Consider the following 15723-nt stretch of genomic DNA (forward strand, 5'->3'; position numbering starts at 1 on the left):
CAGCCTCCCATGACAAAGAATAATCCAGCCCCAATAATGAGAAGCCTGACAGCCACTGAAACTATAAATCCAGGGCTTAGGACCAGGGTGAGTTAGTGCAACTGAACTGTGCTAGCACAAGGTTGGATCTTGCCTTCATTTAAAATTTCAATATTCCGTTCTTCATGAATGTTTTGCGCTTGAGTTTTTAAAATATTGCACTGCACCAGGTGTGGTGGCTCACGCCTGTAATCCCAGCACTTTGGGGGAAGACGAGTGGATTGCCTGAGGTCGGGGGCTCGAGACCAGCCTGGCCAACAGAGTGAAACCCAGTCTCTACTAAAGATACAAAAATTAGCTGGGCGTGGTGGCAGGTGCCTGTAATCCCAGCTACTCGGCAGGCTGAGGCAGGAGAATTGCTTGAACCTGGGAGGCAGAGGTTGCAGTGAGCTGAGACCACGCCACTGCACTCCAGCCTGGTTAACAGAGCAAGACTCTGTCTCAAAAAAAAAAAAAATTTTTTTTCACCAAAATATGATTTGCTTTATTTATTTATTATTTTTGGCACCCGGTTAAATTTGCTATGTGAGTTCCTCACTTGTCTTACTCTAGTCTGGACCGTGTTATGAAACCATTAAAAACCTTGACATGAGTGAAAAGAAGGAAGTTAAATAGTGTTATTCTGGCAGTGGTTCTTAACCAAGAAGGCTTCTCAGAATAACCAATAAAGATTTTTAAAATATACACGCCGGGCACAGTGGCTCACACCTGTAATCCCAGCACTTTGGGAGGCTGAGGCGGGCGGATCACCTGAGGTCAGGAGTTCGAGATCAGCCTGGCCAACATGGTGAAACCCCGTCTCTACTAAAATACAAAAATTAGTTGGCATGGTGGCAGGCACCTGTAATCCCAGCTACTCAGGAAGCTGAGGCAGAAGAATCGCTTGAACTCACGAGGCAGAGGTTGCAGTGAGCCAAGATCACACCACTGCACTCCAGCCTGGGCAACAAGATCGAAAACTCTGTCTCAAAAAAAAAGATTTTTAAAATATACATACTTAAGATCCAGACCCAAAGAATGCAGTACAGCCCAGGCATATATTTATATTTATATTTGTAAAACTTTACAGGCAATTCTGGTGGTCAACTCTAGTTAAAAAAGAAAGGAATATGATGGGTTCTCATTGCAAAGAAAACAGAGACAGAGAGAAAGAACACATCTATCCAGAAGCACAAAGGCAGAGCATTTGGCGCTTTATCCACCCAGGTGTTAACACTGGTTACTGCCGAATGATATGAATACAGAATTCAATGTCTTGTCTTTGTGCTTGGCCGTATGATTTATTTTTTCTGCAAAAAAACTTTCATAAATACCAGAAAGTGTTTTCAATGAGTAAAAAATGAAGTAGGCTCCATGTCCCAGAGAAAACCACACCAACAAAAAAAATTCTTCCTCAAGAGAATGTAAACTCGGTGGCTCACACCTGTAATCCCAGCACTTTGGGAGGCCGAGGCAGGCGGATCACAAGGTCAGGAGATCAAGACCATCCTGGCTAACATGGTGAAACCCCATCTCTACCAAAAATACAAAAAATTAGCTGGGCGTGGTGGTAGGCGCCTGTAATCTCAGCTACTTGGGAGGCTGAGGCAAGAGAACGGCATGAACCCGGGAGGTGGAGCTTGCAGTGAGCAGAGATCGCGCCACTGCACTCCAGCCTGGGCGACAGAGCGAGACTCCGTCTCAAAAAAAAAAAAAAAAAAAGAGAGAACATAAATTGAATTTTGTATCTGTTTTCTGTGGATGCAGAAAGTAAGAACGCTCTCTGGCAGTCAGTACTGATGAACTGAGTGCATCCTGTGTATATATGCTGTGTGTAGAAAAATCACAAACTCACATGCTCATAAAAAAAAAACTCAGTAAATGAAAAATGACAGTTCACAGACCAAAGTATGTGGAATAATCCCAATTATGGTTTGAGACTGTCTTGTTCTGTCACCCAGGCTGGGTGCAGTGGCACGATCTCAGCTCACTGCAACCTCTACCTCCTGGGTTCAAGCAAGTCTCCTGCCTCAGCCTCCAGAGTAGCTGGGATTACAGGCGCCCGCCACCACGCCCGGCTACATTTTGTTTTTTGTTTGTTTGTTTGTTTGAGACAGAGTCTCGCTCTGTCGCCCAGGCTGGAGTGCAGTGGTGCAAGCTCAGCTCACTACAACCTCCACCTCCCGGTTCAAGCGATTCTCCTGCCTCAGCCTCCCACGTAGCTGCGACTACAGGTGAGTGCCACCACGCCCGGCTAAGTTTTTGTATTTTTTTTAGTAGAGATAGGGTTTCACAATGTTAACCAGGATGGGCTCGATCTCCTGACCTTGTGATCCACCCGCCTCGGCCTCCCAAAGTGCTGGGATTGCAGGCGTGAGCCACCACACCCAGCCTAATTTTTCCATTTTTAGTAGAGACAGGATTTCGCCATGTTAGCCAGGCTGGTCTCGAACTCCTGACCTCAAGTGATCTGCCCACCTTTGCCTCCCAAAGTGCTGTGATTACAGGTATGGGCCACTGAACCCGGCCCCAATTATGGTTTAAAATATGAATTTATGTGTACAAAGCAGGCTAGAGAAACAGGCAGACCTGCTGGCCACGTGTCTCTGGAGCAGGGCACCACAAGGCTCCCATTTCCTGTAGTCCTTCATGTTTTTCTCAGATGCATCTATTAACAAGAATTCAAGATATTTCCACTTGCTGGGATGAGTAAAATAAACTACCACAAGCTCTAGGTAATACAGACTAGTTGTCCTGAAATATTTTGATCATGTAACATATTGGGAAAAGTTTTTCTTTTTTTTTTTTTTTTTGTGAGACAGAGTTTCGCTCTCGTTGCCCAGGCTGGAGTACAATGGCACGATCTCGGCTCACTGCAACCTCCGCCTCCCAGGTTCAAGCAATTCTCCTGCCTCAGCCTCTTGAGTAGCTGGGATTACAGGTATGCACCACCACGCCCGGCTAATTTTGTATTTTTAATAGAGACGGGGTTTCTCCATGCTGGGTCAGGCTGGTCTTGAACTCCCGATCTCAGGTGATCCGCCCACCTCGGCCTCCCAAAGTGCTGGGATTACAGGCATGAGCTACCATGCCCAGCAGGAAAAGTTTTTCAAGTACCTTCCATCTGTATATATTGATCTTTGTATAAATATTGTATTGTACTACTGAACATTACAAAACAAGAAAAAAAATTCTAAAATCCTATGATAAAAATGAAAAACAGGGCTGGCTGCAGTGGGTCATGCCTGTAATCCCAGCACTTTGAGAGGCTGAGGTGGGCTAATTGCTGGAGCCCAGGAGTTCGAGACCAGCCTGGGCAAATGGTAACACCCCGTCTCTCTACAAAAAATACAAAAATTAGCCAGGTATGGTGACGCATGCCTGTGGTCCCAGCTACTTGGGAGGCTGGGGTGGGAAGATCACCTGAGCCTGAGGGATCAAGGCTACAGTGAGCTGTGATGGCACCACTGCACTGTAGTCTGGGTAAGAGAGTATAAGACTCTGTCTCAAAAAAATAAAAATAAATAAGAAAACAAAATGAAAAATAGCATTTCTCACACAATTAGCTAATATCTCAAAATAACATATACTCGGGGTAAGGAGCACTGAGAATTATAGATTTAAACTTAAATTTCTTTTTTTTTTCCTTTTGAGAGGAGTCTCGCTCTGTCACCCAGGTTGGAGTGCAGTGGCGCGATCTCAGCTCACTTCAACCTCCACCTGCCGGGTTCAAGCTATTCTTCTGCCTCAGCCTCCTGAGTAGCTGGGATTACAGGTGCCCGCCACCACCCCCGGCTAATTTTTTTTTTTTTTTTTTTTTGTATTTTTAGTAGAGACGGGGTTTCACCATGTTGGTCAGGCTGGTCTCAAACTCCTGATCTCGTGATCTGCCCGCCTCGGCCTCCCGAAGTGCTGGGATTACAGGCACAAGCCACCGCACCCAGCCTAAACTTAAATTTCAAATCATCATACCTGTTAGTCAGCTACAAAGAGGAATAAAGTACATACACCTGCTACAATCAGGAAGAACCTTGCAAATACTCTGCTAAACGGAAGACCGGCCAGACACAAAAGGTCACATATTGTTTGATTCTATTTATAGGCAATGTTCAGAATAGGCAAATCCAGAGACAGAAAGTAGACTGACAGCTGGGGGGATAGAGCAGGGGCGTTTGGGAGCTCAAGGGATGTGGGCTTTCTTTTTAGGGGTGATAAAAATGTTCTAAAATTAGACAGTACCAATGTTTGCACAGTATTGTGAACATATTAAAAACCACAGAATCATACGCTTAAAAGAGCAAATTTTATGGTTTTTAAATTGTATCTCCTTTTTCCATTAAAAGTACTAGTAAATGGCCAGGCGTGGTGGTTCAAGCCTGTAATCCCAGCACTTTGGGAGGCCAAGGCAGGCGGATCATCTGAAATCAGGAGTTCAAGGCCAGCCTGGCCAACATGGTGAAACCCCGTCTCTACCAAAAATACAAAAAAAAAATTAGCCAGGTGTGTTGGCACATGCCTGTGATCCCAGCTACTCGGGAGGCTGAGGCAGGAGAATCTCTTGAACCCGGGAGGCAGAGTTTGCGGCAAGCCAAGATAGCACCACTACACTCCAGGATGGGGCGACAGAGTGAGACTTCGTCTCAAAAAAAAAAAAAAAAAAAAAGTACCAGTAAATGAATAACCCAGGGGAAAAATCATCACAAGTCCTTAGCTGGTTATAGTTTTCTCTCCTAATGTGTTGGCCATTTTCTTACTGTTTACTTGGCCTTGTATTAATAATCTGAAGCTTTCCTGCAGGAATCTTTTAAAACCACCTGCTCTCTTTATGAGTCCAGTTTAGTTCAACCACATCCTTAGAACAAGTCACCTGGACACTCATAAACTGCGGCCTACATTTCAACACTGGGAAAATAAACAACTGTGGAATTCCAGCCCCTTCCGCAGGACACCTCAAGGACCGGACCTGACAAGTACCTGTCTGATACATGGAGTGAGGGCCCCTGGGTCAACCTCAATAGTATTAGTAAGATTTTAATTTTGCATTAATTTTGGAGATGGAACTGAAATGTAAAGAGGCGCTTCCTGTACCCCAGTGGGTCATCTTGCAAACTCTTCCTTGGAGTCCACAGTTTAGATACCCATGCTCTGAACAGGGATGAACCTCAGTTTCACAGCAGCTGTTCTCCAATGCTACTGTACTCTGGAAACACCTGGTTCACCTGTTAAAACTGCAGGTCTGGGCACCACTCCTTGTGCTCCTGACTCTGGCCCAAGTGATCTAGCCCAGGGGTTCCAAAGGCTGTACTTTAAGAAACACTGGGCCGGGCATGGTGACTCACGTCTGTAATCCCAGCACTTTGGGAAGCCAAGGCGGACAGATCACCTGAGGTCAGGAGTTTGAGACCAGCCAGGCCAACATGATGAAACCCCGTCTCTACTAAAAATACAAAAATTAGCCGGGCGTGGTGGCAGGTGCCTGTAATCCCAGCTACTAGGAGCTGAGGCAGAGAACTGCTTGAACCCGGGAGGTGGAGGTTGCAGTGAGCCGAGATCGCACCCCTGTACCTCAGCCTGGGCAAAAGTGAGACTGTCTCAAAAAAAAAAAAAAAAGAAAGAAAGAAAGAAAGAAAGAAAAAGAAGAAAGAACCACTGGTATAAGAACCCCTTACGAAGCTCTAAGGTGGGAGGTGTGACTGCAATGGGAGCAGGGGTGGTGTGCATATTTGGGATGGTTCCACAGCTGCAAATTTACTAAAGTCACCACACTGTGTATTCAACATGGCTGAACTTTCAGGTATGTAAATCATCCCTCAATAAAACTGGTTTTAAAAAAGCATGCAAAAGCTTCCATATGTCCCATCACACACGTGTTCCTGTGCTTATGCCAGCATTTTTAGACATCACGAGAGAAAGATGCACACACTCTCACTTGGGTAGATCCGTACTGGAATTCTGAGCTCACCCCAGCCTCGCACAGCTAACCCTAACCCCACAACACACAGCTGTGTCAGACTCAAGGCCGGGATGGGCAAATTGATTTATGAGCTTCCCCTAAGGAAGGAGTATGAGGTGGGGTTCACAGTAAGAAGTGTGGTTTTCTGAATTTCAACACTTTACAAAGAGTGTTATCTGTGCTAAGACAAAAATGAACCATAAAAGCTAAAATACACAAATATCCTGAGAGGGGACGGCTTCCGTAAACACCAGGAGCTCTTAAAAATACCAGCAACATGGCATGGGTGTAACTCCCACCGGATGTACACACCACCACCTGTGAAGCTGTCTAATATAACCATCAAGAGTCAGCACGTCCGAGAAGGGGCTGCGAGCGATACAGACATGTAGCTGGGTGCTGATATGCATGACAATCCAATCAATGAGCCCCCCCAAGAAGGAGCCTGATGGGCATTTGGGGTTGGTGGCTCCAAGGGAAGGGTCTAATTTAAGACACAGAAATAAGGCAGCTCACCCTGCCTGGAAGGCTGAACCACGGGAAAGGGGAGGGGATGAAGACCAAGGCTAGATCCCACTGGAAGTCTCAGACTCCACCACAGAGCTGATGGTACCGAGTGGCTCCTGAGAGGACAGCAAGAAGGAAAGCCGGGCAGCTACTGTGCAGGGGGTCACCGCAGACAGGCAAGGAAGGGGGTCACCTTGCTGAGTGAGTGAGAAGGCATGAAGACAAAAGGCCAAAGGTGGCTGGGCGCAGTGGATCATGCCTGTAATCCCAACACTTTGGGAAGCCTTTGGGAGGTGAGGCGATCACTTGAGCCCAGGAGTTCAAGTCCAGCCTGGGCAACACAGTGAGACCTCGTCTCTATAAAAAATAAACCAAATTAGCCAGGTGTGGTGGTGCATACCCAGTGCACACTTGTAGTCCCAGCTACTTGGGAGGCTGAGATGGGAGGATCGCTTGAGCCCAGAAGTTTGAGGCTGCAGTGAGCTGTGATTGCACCACTGCACTCCAGCCTGGGTGACAGAGTGAGACCCTGTTACAAAAGAAGGAAGGGAGGTGGGGGGGGAGGGGCGGAAGGGCTGGGGGGGGAGGGGCTGGGGGAGGGGAGGGAGGGTAAGGAAAGGAAGGGAAGAAAGGGAGAAGGAAAAAAAAAAAAAAAGGCCGAAGGGGTGATCTAGTGATCGGGTGGGAGCAGGTACTGAAGAAGGGGCAATGGCTGTCAGCTGGGGTGACGAGGGTACCAGGATGGAGGGCGTGGTGTGCACTAAGACAAGCAGCCCTCGGAGAGAATAGGTTTAGGGGATGAGGGAAGAAAGTCAGGAGGGGTCCCAGGTACAGCATCCTTATGAGCCACATGCAGCAATGCCAAACATTCGGCTACGTTATAATCCAAAGCTCCAGGTCAGGCCTAGAGATGGAGATGGAGACAGAGCCATCAGCATCCACAGAGCGATGGAAGCAGGGTGAGGGGCCATCCAGGGAACAACATAACAGAGTCCAGCACCGAGCCCCAGAGACACCAACCCCAAATCACCACACAGAGGAAGACGGTCAAAGAGACAGAAAGGAAACGGGGGCTGTGCAGCTCATCCTCCCTGTCCAGGGAAGTTCCTCGTGATTTCTTAATAGTGCTAAAGTACATCTTTGAAAAAGGTCCATGGATCCATTTGGAGACCAGCCATGACGCCTCCCCATGGAGCCTGGAACAGCAACAAGGGCTTTGTTGCTGGTTGTAGATGATGACAAGAACTGTGTCAAGTCAGCTGTTCTAACTTAACATCCACTCCCACTGTCACACTGTCCCCTGCTCTGCCATTTTCAGGAGACAGCCTGGAAATCCAGCCCGCTGACAAATGTTCCAGAAAATTAAATGTCAATTATGACCGTATTAAGAAGTATTCAGGGATTCTGCCTTTAACCTGCATACAGAGATAATTCATTCATATTTCTTACTGGTCTTCTGACTATGGGAATGTTCTCTATTTCGACGAATTTAAGCAAAATATGACCTCCTTATTCTCTTGTTATCTCCAGACAAGTGCTGCAGCATGGAGCTGGTCTAACGCGGTCTGGCTCAGCCTTGGATGTGCCTCAGAACTAGCAAGGGGTGTGTTTGTCTTACTTTTAAAACCCAAAGCCACGCCCTGCCCTAAGTCTTAATGAGTAAGAATCTCCAGGGTATCAAGCCCAAATAAATGTCTCGTTTTTGTTCTGTGTTGTTTTGAAACTCCACCAGCAATTCTGACACACAGCCAAGGTGGGGACCCACCGGTCTAACACTTTAGGAATATTAGGATATTTACCAGTAATACTTTCTCTGAAAAGTGACTGGTTTTGGGAAACTTGGTAGGAAAAATAAAGGTAGGAACAGATAAACTGCAAGTCATCTCTGATGAACTAATTTCTTCCTCATGATTGTTGAGTTGAATGTAGATGAGAAACTAAAGGTAATCAATAACGTCATGATTATTTCACAAACAAACCATTTGTTATTGGTGCTCCAGGTCATAGCCAGGGAAAGGGAAAACATCAACGTGGTCGTAAACTTGAAGTATAATCAACCAGCAGGTTCCTTCTGGTTCTATTTATTGGGCATATAATTTTCTCACAGGTTTTTCCTAATGTCCATCAGCACTTCAGCGGAGCAGATTAGCCCTGAAGATGGGGAAGACGGGGAAGGACCCCAACTGCAATTTTATTCAAAGTGTAAAGGAAGTGTGGGTGTCATGGGTATAGAAGGGAGGTATTGGGGAGTGACTGATGACGGGTAGAGGGCTTCTTTTTGGGGTAAACATAAAATTGACTGCAGTGACAGTTGCTCAACTCTGAATATGCTTAAAAAAAAACAACGAATTGTACTCTTGAAATGGGTGAATTGTACAGTATTGTGAATTACATCTCAATATAGCTGTTAAAAAAAAAAGCCAAAGAATTGTTTTGGGTGTTGAAATGGAAGGCTTTACCTGGGTGTAAATGCTGAAAATGTGGCTTTGTACTTCGTCCATTGAGTCGAGGCCGTAGGCTACTGTTCCGAGATGGAGCCGTTTGAAAATCATCTCGTTCTGGGTAAGAGTGCCTAAAACACGAGACAAATGAGTGGCCAGCCTGTCTCTCAGGATGTTTGTTATTATTAACAGTAATGACAGCTGCCATCTTTGGAGAGTTTGCTGTATGTCACACACTGCGGTCAGTACTGTCCCTGCTGGGGAAGACACCTGCAGCATTTTGCCTGCCTAGAATCCCATTCCCCTTTTGAAAATGGCTTCCTAGCTTTCCCAGGGGAAATTAACCACACCATGCCCATTCCCTAAGGTGGCCCAAGAGGACTGTCAATCAGGGGCCTGGCCCATTCCGTTGGCCAAGAGGGTGACAAATGACATACACTACAGCAATTAGATTCTATCTTGAAGGATTCTGACCCTTGAGTAGAAAGATACATCCCTAATGGCAGAGCCCTACAGAGACCACCTGGAGGGTCCTAATGCTGACTTGTCCAGAACTTTCCTGGTTGCTCTCCTTCCAGAAACCTCATTTTTCTCTGATGTGGTGAGCCGCCCAGGTTCTTTGCATTAGCTTCCCTTCTACCCCACGGACATTAAGTGGTAGAGATGAGGCTGAAACCAGATCTTCCCCCTCCCAATCCTTGCTCTTCACCACTCTGAAGCCTAATGCCTAAACAGGCATTAAGTTGTGTAGCAGTATCAGGATGTGGTCAGAGATCAGGCCTGACTGCCTGAGTTAAAGCTTGCTTCGGCTACTATGCGCCAGTGACAAGTCACTTACCCTCTCTGGGCCACATTTCCTCATCTGTGGAAGGGGGACAGAAACACTACCTAACCCACAAGGTTTGGGTGAGGACTGAAGGAGTGACTGCACTGAAACTCCCCAGAATTGTATTCTGCACATAATTCACCGTCAGTAAGGGTTTGCTGCTGTTATCATCATCTTCATCACCAAAGAATCTTCATCAAAAGATGAAGGGAATAAAATAGCAGCAACATGCATCTCTCATATGTCCAGAGAGAGCCCAAGAATTTCAGCTAAAGCCCTCAGGCATCTTCTCTCACCAGGAATCCTGCGCAGGTCCCAGAAAGCAGCTCACCTGTCTTGTCTGTGAGTAAGTATGAAATCCTGCCCAGCTGCTCGGGAATCGTGCTGGAGCGAACCACGGTCCCCGGGATTTTCGAGTCCCTTCGAATCACCCAGCTGTACACAATCTTGCCCATGTCCAGGTTCACGCGCAAACTAGGCACAAAACCAGAGCAAACAGGTTAACAGGACAGATGTAAGGCTCCTTGTATCTTTATAAAACCATGGACTCTAAACACATGTGTGCCATCACATCCGGACTCACTCCCTGCAGAAGCACACTGCCGGAGCTGAACGCACAGACTCAGCAAGAGCCAGCACCACCGTCAAGTCACACATGGAACAAACCCATTATTGTCACAAAGCTCACGTTATGCACTGAAGTCACTTAAAATACAGAAAGAGTAGTGGTTTCCATCTCACCTTTTAGAAAAATTACTGATCCCTTAAGCTAATATATTTTTCATGCTATATTCATTTTTTTAATTGTGGTAAAATATACATAACAGGAAATTGACCATTCTATAGTACTGAGCACATTTACAATGTTATCAGCCATCAGCATCATCCACCTCCGTAATTCTTTCAACTTCCCAAACTGAAATTCCACACCCATTCAACAATAACGCCCCATCCTCCACCAACCCTAGCCCTGGCAGCCCCTGGCAACCAGCACTCTACTTACATTTCTATGAATTTGACTGATTTTTTTTTTTTTTTTTTTTTGAGACGAAGTCTCACTCTGTTGTTCAGGCTGGAGTGCAGTGGTGCTATTTCAGCTCACCACAACCTTTGCCTCCCGGGTTCAAGCGATTCTCACACCTCAGCCTCCAGAGTAGATGGGATTACAGGTGTGTGCCACCACGCCAGGCTAATTTTTTTGTATTTTTAGTAGAGATGGGGTTTCACCATGTTGCCCAGGCTGGTCTCAAACTCCTGGGCTCAAGTGATCCACCCGTCTTGGCCTCCCAAAGTGCTGGGACTACAGACGTGAGCCACCACGCCTGGCCAGAATTTAACTACCTTAGACACTGCATGTAAGCTGAATCATATACTTTTTCTGACTTTTCGGGGGGCTTATTTTTCTGGCTTATTTTGCTTAGCATAACGTTCTCAAGGTTCATCCACACTGTAAGGTGCATTAGAATTTTCTTCCTTTTGAATGCTGAAGAGTATTCCATTGTATGTATTATATTCATTTTGAAATTTAATTTTACTGCATAAAGTAAATAGAAGTCTTCACATTAATTCATCATCCTATAAACTAATCAAATTGCTTGCCATTTTACTGGCTAGCCCTGGGACAAATGAAGAGTCGATTCACCAATTTTTAATCATGTTACAGGTAGAACTTTGAAGGCTACCACGTCACTTAGATTGAATACTTGTTTTGCTAGCAGTCAAGTCACTAAAGTGGATGTATTTATCCTCTGAATCCACCATCCAGAGCACGCTGACTTGAGCACAGTCCCCCTGTCCCTGTCACACTGTTTTACACAAAACGACAATCTCTGTCCCCAGAAAAAGACAAATTCTCACCAAGATGATCTAAATATGCAAAATAGCAAGACAAAATATAAGATAATGTATCAAGTATAAGAGAGAGTATAAGCACTGAAAGTTTCAGGGAAAAAATATATAATTTAATATTTACTAATTATCATGGGGAAAAAGTAGAAGCAAACAGAACAATATGGGGAAAAGTAGACTGCTAACCCACATCACAGAGCAGCTCTAAAAAATGATGGGACACACATACAAGTGATGTGAAAAGTTATTCAAAACACACTGCTCCAATTTTTTTGTAAAGGCAGATTTTAGTAGACCAAACTCCCCTTTTTCTAAAATCAAAAGCACTCTAGAAAAAAGTATATCCCAAAGTATTACCAATGATTATCACTTGGTAGTGAGAGCAGAGGTGATTTATATTTTATTCTTTTGCTAATACAGGCCTTCACTTTTTTCTACTATGAAAATCTATTATTTATATCACTTTAAAAAAACCAGGCCAGGTGCAGTAGCTCACGCCTGTAACCCCAGGACTTTGGGAAGCTGAGGCGGGTAGATCAAGAGTTCCAGACCAGCCTGGCCAACATGGTGAAACCCCAACTCTACTAAAAATACAAAAATTAGCCAGGCATGGTGGCAGGAGCCTATAATTCCAGCTACTCAGGAGGCTGAGGCAGGAGAATCACTTGAACCCAGGAGGTGGAGGCTGCAGTGAGCTGAGATCGCACCACTGCACTCCAGCCTGGGCGACAGAGCAAGACTCCATCTCAAAAATAAATAAATAAATAAATAACCATTTATTCAACCTCCAAATCAGGTAGGCAAACGACTGGCATGTGCCACCAAGCTTTCATTGCACATCTACAGCAGACACTGCTGTCAATCACAACACCAATTCCCTTTGAGCCCAGATGCAGGCTCAGAATCCTTCTCAACACAGAAGTCCCAACAGCCACTATCAACCTTGCAGAGCTGGCTGATGACAGCAGCTCTAAATGGCATCCCTAGCATAGGGAGGCAAGGCAAGGAAAGATCTCTGATTCAAGAAAGGATGGCTTGTGGAGGAATGTGATCTTCTGGTGCTAGAGCCTCAGTGTGGTTCACACTCCTGACTCTGATTGCTCTTGGTCCTCACTCTACAAAGAGATCTGCTCCTTCTAAAAGCCGATGGGCGTGGTGGCTCACACCTACAATCCCAGTACCTTGGGAGGCTGAGTCAGGCAGATCACCTGAGGTCAGGAGTTCAAGACAAGCCTGGCGAACATGGTGAAACCCCATCTCTACTAAAAATACAAAAATTAGCCAGGCGTGGTGGTACATGCCTGTAATCCCAGCTACTTAGGAGGCTGAGACGGGAGAATCACTTGAACCTGGGAGGTGGAGGTTGCAGTGAGCCAAGAACGCGCCACTGCCCTCCAGCCTGGGCAACAAGAGCAAAACGCCATCTCAGAAAACAATAATAATAATAAAAGCCACAGAACCGTCATCTTTGAATGAGTAAAGAGAAGAAGACGTCACGGCAGCCAAACTCAAGCTCGTCGCCTGCTTACCTAATGGGGATGATGTTGGAAAACAAGAGGAGGAAGCGGATGATCTGCAGGTACCAACGGCCTGCAAAGTGCTGAAGGGCAACCATGACCAGCGAGACCACCACCAGGGCACCAAAGAGGATCTTGGTGAGGCAGTTCACTTCCAAGTCGAACAGGCCGATCTGTGGGACGAAGCACAAACCAGGGCTTGAGATTAGCTGGTGCAACTAACTCAACTAACTCAGCCTGCCGGAGAGCTGGTCCTTCCCCTACAAACACCTCTATCCCAGGTAGGACAGTGGGATCCATCGATCCTCATATCTTTGGTCTAAGAACACTGCTTCCATGGGCTGGAGTCCATAACAGGCATCCAAGGGAACTCAAAGAATTCCGAAAACTCAAAAAAATGTTTACAACTAAAGAAGATTTACACTTGGAAATGTATCAGCGAGTTACTGCTGTGCTGGCTGGGTTGTGCGCTGAATAGCCTCCACCACCCTGCAGAGTGCCCTTGGCCTTGTAAAATGACTCAGATCCGAAACTCTTAGCACCCTACCCAACACCAACTCGGCAGTGCCTGAAAGTCTGGGGCGCACACCAGTGGTGGCACCTGATTTTTAGGTGGTGCATTAATGGACATTATTTTATTATGTATTTATTTAGAGATGGAGTCTCGCTTTGTCACCCAGGCTGCAGTGCAAGGGCACAATCTTGGCTCACACCTCCTGGGTTCAAGCGATTCTCCTACCTCAGCCTCCCGATAAGCTGGGATTATGGCACCTGCCACCACACCCAGCTAATTTTTGTATTTTTAGTAGAGACGGGGTTTCACCATGTTGGCCAGGCTGGTTTCAACTCCTGGCCTCAGGTGATCCACCTGCCTCGGCCTCCCAAAGTGCTGGGATTACAGGTGTGAGCCACCGTGCCCGGCCCTGGACATTATTATTTTAATAATAATACATTTATTTTCATGTCTAGTCTTTTAAAAAGTAACAAATCATATCCATAACTTCATAGAAACATGCCCCAGGATAAGGCTAAAACATTAAACAAACGATTTTATAGTTGTAATGATGGCTGTAACGTCTAATGGTGGAGCGACCATGACTGAAGTTTAGGAGACACAGTATTCCTTCCTGCTACTGACAAAAGACATTATTCTGTAATGTTCTGACTCTTAAAAATTGGAGGAGGGGTAAGCTGTGATGGCGGGTCACGGTTTGAATCACATGGGCCTGCCCCGTCCTTACTGTGTAGCCTGGACAGGGCACGGTGCTTCCTGAAGCCGTTTCTCATGGATAAAGGAAGCATGCACTCACAGGGCTGTTATGAGGATGAAATGAGATGCATGTGAAGGGTGAAACACAAGGCGTGCAAACCGTACGTGCTCCATAGTTTAACCTAAAAGCACAAAAAATGCTGGGCGCCATGGCTCACGCCTGTAATCCCAGCACTTTGGGAGGCCAAGGAGGGAGGATCACTTGATGTCCGGAGCTTGAGACCAGCCTGGCCAACATGGTGAAACCCCATCTCTACTAAAAATACAAAAATTAGCCAGGCATGGTGGTACATGCCTATAGTCCCAGCTACTCAGGAGGTGGAGTTGGGAGGATTGCTTGAGCCCGTGAGGCAGAGGTTACAGTGAGCCAAAATCAAGCCACTGTATTCCTGCCTGAGCAATAAAGCGAGACCCTGTCTCAAAAAAAAAAAAAGGCACAAAAAAGTCATATATCCACAAACATGTAACTACATATTTATGTACTGTATTATATATGTGTATTGTATATGTATTTATTGTATACACACACACACATATGCATGAAAAGATAATATGTCTGTATAAAAATCACTCTTAGGTGTTCCTATTTTAATATCTCGTCACTCACCCACCAGAACCAACCAGCCCACAGCCGGTCAATGTACCCCATGACCTCGTACACACCTTACTTCGGGGATTTGAAGTATTCATGACACTCCGGAGTTCTCTGCCAGTGTAAAGAACAACACCTACAACAGTACCTAAAATGGAAAAAAGAAAAGAAATATTAATACAGACAGGCGGGCTTGCAAATAGAAGAGTCTGATCCTCTTGAGAGACTGAGTTCTTTTTTTTTTTTTTTTTGAGACACAGTCTCGCTCTGTTGCCCATGCTGGAGTCTGGAGTGCAGTGGCACAACATGGGCTCACTGAAAGCCTAGCACCATGTTCAAGCGATTCTCCTGCCTTAGCCTCCTCAATAACTGGGATTATAGGCGTGCACCACCATGCCTGGCTAACTTTTGGTTTTGTTTTGTTTTGAGGTGGAGTTTTACTCTTGTTCCCCAGGCTGGAATGCAATGGCGTGATCTCGGCTTACTGCAACCTCTACCTCCTGGGTTCAAGCAATTCTCCTGCCTCAGCCTCCCGAGTAGCTTGGATTACAGGCACCTGCCACCACACCCGGCTAATTTTTGTATTTTTAGTAGATACGGGGTTTCACCATGTAGGCCAGGCTGGTCTTGAACTCCTGATTTCAACTGATCCATCTGCCTCAGCCTCCCAAAGTGCTGGGATTACAGGCATGAGCCACCACGCCCAGCCTCAATTTTTGTATTTTTAGTTGAGATGGGGTTTCACCACGTT

General features: G+C 45.9%; 1 protein-coding gene across 2 annotated transcripts in view; it reads right to left on the minus strand.

The window, feature by feature from the left end:
* The window catches only part of ATP9A (ATPase phospholipid transporting 9A (putative)), a 172302-nt gene that overhangs the window by 65367 nt on the left and 91212 nt on the right, over window positions 1-15723 (minus strand). For both annotated transcript variants that reach the window (XM_031004838.3, XM_031004837.3), the window contains 4 exons: window positions 15044-15120; window positions 13123-13283; window positions 10077-10219; window positions 8938-9050 (listed from right to left, as the gene is read on the minus strand). In XM_031004838.3, coding sequence (XP_030860698.1) covers window positions 8938-9050; window positions 10077-10219; window positions 13123-13283; window positions 15044-15120 — 494 coding nt within the window. The remainder of the gene's footprint in view (window positions 1-8937; window positions 9051-10076; window positions 10220-13122; window positions 13284-15043; window positions 15121-15723) is intronic.

Source organism: Gorilla gorilla, chromosome 21 (genome assembly GCF_029281585.2).
Source record: "Gorilla gorilla gorilla isolate KB3781 chromosome 21, NHGRI_mGorGor1-v2.1_pri, whole genome shotgun sequence".
Taxonomy (NCBI): Eukaryota; Metazoa; Chordata; class Mammalia; order Primates; family Hominidae; genus Gorilla; species Gorilla gorilla.